Source organism: Gloeophyllum trabeum (assembly GCF_000344685.1).
Source record: "Gloeophyllum trabeum ATCC 11539 unplaced genomic scaffold GLOTRscaffold_00007, whole genome shotgun sequence".
In the NCBI taxonomy this organism is placed as follows: Eukaryota; Fungi; Basidiomycota; class Agaricomycetes; order Gloeophyllales; family Gloeophyllaceae; genus Gloeophyllum; species Gloeophyllum trabeum.
The window spans coordinates 800,237-806,382 of NW_006920416.1; the positions used below are offsets into that span (position 1 = coordinate 800,237).

Genomic DNA, 6,146 nt, shown 5'->3' on the forward strand with positions numbered 1-6,146 from the left:
TAAATATTACCCTTCAATCGCCTTAGACCGCCTACACCCATACCGCTGGGTGTTTTAGGTTTTATTTCTTTTTGGTCTTTGGTGTTGTCGTGTGTTAGTGCCTATCACCGTCTGGGCGCATCCGCTGCAATGGCTCCGCGTCCACTTTGCGAGCCGCTGCGCGACTCACTTACATAATCTGCGTCCTCAACTTTGTAGGGAGGATTGCATTTCGTCAGTGTCATCTCCCGACCCAGAGAATATACCCAGGTTTTCGCGAACATGGCTCATCTCACAGCAGAGAGTGCTACAAGCCACTACAATAGTCAATTCCCACGATAAGCAATAAGAGTAAAACCGCCATGCGGACTAGGACAAGACACACAATCGATAAATTCACGAACATATTGTTGTAGACCCATATAGCATACACCCCAGACTAGAGAAAATAAAAGAGAGATAAGACGAAGAATTGAGCCCGCAAATGAGCAAACAATGGTCCCAGAGACTACAAAAATGCGCCAAAAGTGGTTTTGTAGTCTCACATACAACCGGACTTTCAATCGGAGTTTCAGAAATGTAGTCTGCAATACAAAACATAACTCCCACGACGTCTCGGCACAAACGGTTCTCACGGGGTACAACGTTCGGCACGCAGGCATATTTTGCGCGTAAGGACTCGACCTTCGTACCTCAGGACTCGTAACACGTACAACCTTTTCGGCATCTCGAAGACTCCGAGGTTAACATCCAAGCGCACTGCCAGCCAAGTGGCCGACTTCGATTCCGACGATGAACGAAAGCCGAAGATGTCACGGTCTCGCACTGGCAGCAGATTTTGATTGACTATCTCGGGTATTCCACGGGAGTTTCGGCTTGTCCCTCTGCATTCACTGCTAGTTTTGTAACGCCTACTTGTACCTATTTCCTTGCCGTTTATTATAACCCAAGTCGCTATTGAATGCAAGGATACTGGAACTTTCTGACTCCCCACCGGGTGGTAAGCTTTCGAGTTAGCAACTGTCGCGTTCTGCTTTAAGATTGTCAGATATGATGCGAGTCTTTAAGTTCCCTACTGCCTATCAATTACGACGCAGCACTTATACAGACCAGAGAGTAGGCACCTGGGCCTGTGCGAGCCTTGAGGAAAGACTAACACGAGTACGACCCCAGTTCAGGAGGGTGCTGAGTACTCACCGGCATTCTTTTCTCAACGACGCCGCCGCCGAAGACTTTCAGTATCGCGGCTACCCATTATCTTCAGAATGTTGGATTTCGGATTTTGGGTTCGAGCTTGCCAGTGCGAGCTCGCGCCATGTTGCGCGTGTTCAGGGGGACCGCCGCAGGCGGGCCTGACTGATACTTATATATTTGTTGTATCTACTCGATGTACCATACGCGATTGCCCTTCGGGCAACCGCCCGCTCGGGGCAAACGCGTTCGTCTTCCGTTTGCTAGGAATATTTCAACTCAGAAATTCGGACTTGATGCACAGAGACCATATAATACTTAAATATTCTGATATGATGCTCCTCTCGCCAATGTAACAGCATCGTTAAACTTCCATCTGAGGGGAATAGTCCTCGTTCCAATCTATAGCCCCCCCTGAATGCGCCGAGGGGAACCATTCAATCTTCGAGTAACTAAAAGTAGGCATCTACCAAGGGGTGTGAGGCAGGTACATAATCACAAATTGCCGAGAATAATAATACATGATCGTACACGAAGAGCCTGGGCTCGGAAGCCAAAGGTAATAAATACACATCAAGATCGCGTCCCAGACGAAGAAAGTAACACGTCAGGCCTCACTGCGGACACCACCTCTCCGCAATCATCCACGCCTCGTTCCTGAAAGCGGCGACAGCCTCGGGGTCCCCATCACGGTCGGCGCGCCAGCCCCGAGTCTCAAATGCACGCGCGAGGTCCGTGAAGGCGCGCGCGCAGCACTTGTGTGCCTGCGGGAATGTGAATAGCAGCTCGCGGTGCGTGAAGATAATGTCGAGGTATTCTCCGGCTGCCAAGCCTCAGGTCAGCTTTAGTACACGGTAAGAGAGAGGACGGGACAGGACGGGCCTGTGGTCTGGCAGCTGTCGACCTGCGCTTGGGCGGCCTGCAGTAGGCCGCAGCCGAAGTGCTCTTCTTCGACGGCTGGCTTTGATAGCGTCTGGACGGGCTGCTTCTGCGTTAGTGAACATTACAGGCCGACCACTCAGGACGGACCTGCTGCAGTTCCACCATGCCTACGTCGGCGCTTGGCAGCGCGGGCGGTGCGGTATCCCGACGTTCTTCTTGCTATCTCGTTTAGTGCCACTCGGTCAGTCAGATACCCCGGGGGTAGGTAACGACGGGAGGTACATACCCCAAAGCGCGGGTCCTTGAGGCTCAGCGTGTCGAGCAGGTAGCAGAGGTCGATGTCAATCTACAATTAGGGATTTAGTAAATCAGCTCGGTACTCGTGCCACAGAGACTGCGCACCTGTGGGTGAAATGCGGTTGCCATTACTGTAATCTTTGCCCGATCAGTATGCGATTACGAGTCTTGTTGGGCGCCGGCGAGTGAGTATGGTTTCTGCTGGTATGTAACGGTGAAGGAGGCAAATGAGCTGCCGCTGCATACGCAGTATGTATACGCATTGGACTGGGCCACGCCGCTTGGTGTCCGGATCCTCATGTCCGCAACATGCTCCATCGCGGATCTCAGCGTCATCGGCCTCGAGGCTCTGATCCTTCCATTTTGGGAGGATTGTGCCAAATCTCTGCAAGTCATATGATTCATTATGGATTCGTTCGACAGTACAAGATTCCCGCATTACCTACAACTCTAGGTCGTCACTTATGCCAGTCATGCGATTACCGAAGGACAGTAATCGACAAAAATGCAAACGAGATGCCGAGACAAACGGTCGTGAATATGCTCACGCTCCGAGCGAGCGACGTCCACACGTACGACATCACCCCCAGTACGGCGAGCGCGAATCCTAAGCTTGAGAGCGTGATGCACATCGTGTGCACGCACAGCAGCAGCGCGATCGGCGGCCTCGGCTCTTGCTTCTTCGAACTCGCCGGCGACTTGGACTTGGACTTTGCGAAGCTGAATATGCGCACCTGCTCGACGCGGATCCTGGAGCTCGTGCTGGCGGCGCTGACCCCGGAGTAGGCGTTGGACTCCGACTGCGGTAGGTTGGCGGCTTCGCGCTTGGTGAAAGTGTTCAGGTGCGTCGCCTTACGAGAGGCTGCGATGTTCTCCGTGTCCTGCTGCGGGTCGGTGTTCTCAGTGACTTCCTCGCCTTCGGCGTCTACGAGCTGGTAGCGTATGAGGGCAAACGACGCGATATACGAGATGATGGCTGTGTGACCGACGTTAGATACCCTACTAGAAGGACAGATTTGTAAGGCGTACCTGCAAAAAGATGAAAGACCAAAGCGCCTGCGAGACTGGCGTGCACCAGCTGACTCGTGTTCGTGGTATCATCATTGAAAGGGGCAGTAAAACCGAGGAAGGTGCCATCCATCCCAGCAAAGAAGGTAGTCTATAACGCCCCGTGTAATAAGGTGTCGCTTCCAGCGGAAATGAACTCCTTACCACAACGCTGATAAGGGACAACCTGTTTGTCCATATCGACACTATCTGCAACATTTCCTGATTATCCGCGTCGTCATCTCCACTTCCGTCTCCAGCTGCCACTGAGCACCCCCTCAGACGTGTAAAGCCGGGTCACAGACGAACGTGCTTACATCGCCCAAAGGGAGTGCGCCGTTGACGAGGTGTGGAGAACGCAGAGAATCGACCATCAGGGCCTACAGCACCTACCTCGTCAACGTCAGGATGGCACACCATGCCACTGTAGAGGCGAAGGACGCGTACCGGACATTGTTACACGTTCTTGCACCTTCAAGTGGGCGGAGGGTGCTCGCCGACAATGGGGGATAACACAGCAGCCTCCACCTATGACCGCGCCATTCTCGCGGTCGTAAATAAACGCTGTTATGATGGCCGCCATCGAGAAGCGCTTCCCGTTTTGAGGTGCGGGAGTGGACGCCAGGCAGCCCGATAAGGAGCCTTCGCACCATGCTGCTCGCTGTCCATCTTTACTAGCTCAATGTAGACAGCCTCGGAAACAGCTATACCATTGCGCCGATTGTCAAGACGGCATGGAATGTTTGTCAGGACAGGATTGCTTTCGTTTGCAGCTTGATCACTGGCAGCTGCCACAGTGCCAGTGCAGGCTATGGGACGCCGGAAGCAAAGAACCATGCCCTTCAGCGTGAACGTGACTCCGATGATTCAGAGCCGACTTCAATTACAGTGCTTTGCATAAAAGTCGGCGCGTCTCTGTTTGTTGGTCCTTCAACCCACCCCCACGAAGGTCACGTGACTCAAGCTCCGGCTCGTGCCGCCTGGCGAGAGTTCACAACGTATTTAGATATGTAATGCTAAGAGCTTTAATATATTGATTTTGACTGGCACTATCAGTTTAGTCCAAGTGGGCTGGGTGAAATAAATGATAAAATATGTGCAGAAGCAGATTCTCTGAGGGGATCCAAGTTGAACTAAAGTGGTGTTGAATATTTATTCCTGTATCCGGTCAGTTTGGACGTGATTTTGATGTGATTTGAACGGGGTTTTTGACCAGGATTTTGACGCAAACTTGACGGGTGCTGCGGGGTTTCGACGGTATCTTGTTATGAGTTTGTTTACGGGGCTTTGCCGTGATTTATGACTTATTATAGTTTTTTGTAGGTGTTATGAGGGGGGACATGCTGTCCCCCCTCAACCCCCCCTTGCCTGGGGGTTCCCCCTGGACCCCCCTTTGCTTCTTTTTTCCTGGTGCTGTTGATTATCAGCTTTCTGTGGTTATATTTTATGTTGTAAGTAATCTGAAAATGGAGATTTCCCACTTTTGGCAGGTAGTTTGATGTCTGATTTTATTCTGTGTCAGGCTCATGGCATTTTTGACCCATGAGTTATGTCTAATGGTGTTTCCGTAGCCGGGGTGGCCAGCACGCGGCCACCCAAGGGTACAGTGTCTTCCACCACCCAAAGACAGCCAGGGTGGCAAAATGAACAAGTTTTGATTGAGTTATTTTCCCTTCATTTTAGCCATATTTATACACACAAACAATACTGGGGATATGAAAGACTTTTTGCCCAGTAAGCGAATTGAACCGAGGCATCCTGGATTTATATGGACTGCGTTACCGACTACGCCAAACTGCACTAGTTATGAGCCCGCGTCATAGCCATACATACCCATAGTTATATCCCTTCTACCGTTTTCGGTAGTCGAGTCGTGGGTTTTGGTCACGTGCTCTCATCCCGTGCCCGCGTTTCGTGGGGGTGAGTTTGTCGCCCCTGTTTGTCCCAGCCAAACAATACCCTATAGGGTAACACCTGACCGAGGGCGCGACGGTTCCTCGAGTCAGCCTATGTCGCTCCTGGGACACAAATGCCCGTCTCAAGGCTGAATAACGCCCAGATCTGTATCTCTTCAGCATATCGACCACGCAAAGGTCAAAATCCCACAAGAACGACCCTCATACATGGATGTCGAAGCGTCCCGCCAACCAGTCAACAGCCCGCGCTACGGTGATCGACTACCCCATATAGGTTTGTTTGGCTGGCACAAACAAAATTTCGCGAATCGCGGTTTCCGGACTTTTACAGTCGTTTGCATATGAAACCGAAAATCGGGTTTCCGTGAGCATTGTTTGTTCGAGCCAAATATACCCATATGCAGTAATGCGAGATGGCTTCTTGTGACTGTGTGACTCTGTAGACTGCAGCCCGCCCTCAGGCTGACAAACTGCATGTGCTGTGTAGTCTGTTGTAGACTCGATCTCGTAGCTCATCAAGGTAGATAGCAGGCTCTCCCTCAATAACTGATCGCACGAAGTTCAATCCTGCATGTCCAGAGTGCGCGGCCGGCCTCGAGGTCTAGCATTCGGGTTGATGACTGTGCCGTATTCCGTGTAGAGTCGGAGAACTTCGAAGACTGTGCTTATGCTGCATCCCGCAAGCTCAGAAATCACTCAGAGTGTCTTGTTTTGCTCATGGCGCCAGACAATGATACGTTCACGTAGTTGTCGAGTGAGGTGAACCATGGTACCAGCCAGTCGATACTTCAAGTTCGAGACGTCGATGAATGCTATCTGACAGTCACGCAGTCA

At 51.6% G+C, this 6,146-nt stretch overlaps 2 protein-coding genes across 2 annotated transcripts; both read right to left on the bottom strand.

The window, feature by feature from the left end:
- Nucleotides 1-1,784: 1,784 nt before the first annotated feature.
- GLOTRDRAFT_129453 (uncharacterized protein) lies at nt 1,785-2,478 on the bottom strand (the record flags this gene model as incomplete). The annotated part of the gene is made up of 5 exons (XM_007868131.1): nt 1,785-1,993; nt 2,044-2,152; nt 2,200-2,271; nt 2,339-2,398; nt 2,455-2,478. The coding sequence occupies 5 exons, from the start codon at nt 2,476-2,478 to the stop codon at nt 1,785-1,787; spliced, it is 474 nt and encodes a 157-aa protein (XP_007866322.1).
- A 350-nt stretch (nt 2,479-2,828) lies between these two features.
- Nucleotides 2,829-3,979, bottom strand: GLOTRDRAFT_129454 (uncharacterized protein; the record flags this gene model as incomplete). The annotated part of the gene is made up of 5 exons (XM_007868132.1): nt 2,829-3,325; nt 3,379-3,508; nt 3,562-3,662; nt 3,714-3,785; nt 3,844-3,979. The coding sequence occupies 5 exons, from the start codon at nt 3,977-3,979 to the stop codon at nt 2,829-2,831; spliced, it is 936 nt and encodes a 311-aa protein (XP_007866323.1).
- Between the last annotated feature and the right edge of the window lie 2,167 nt (nt 3,980-6,146).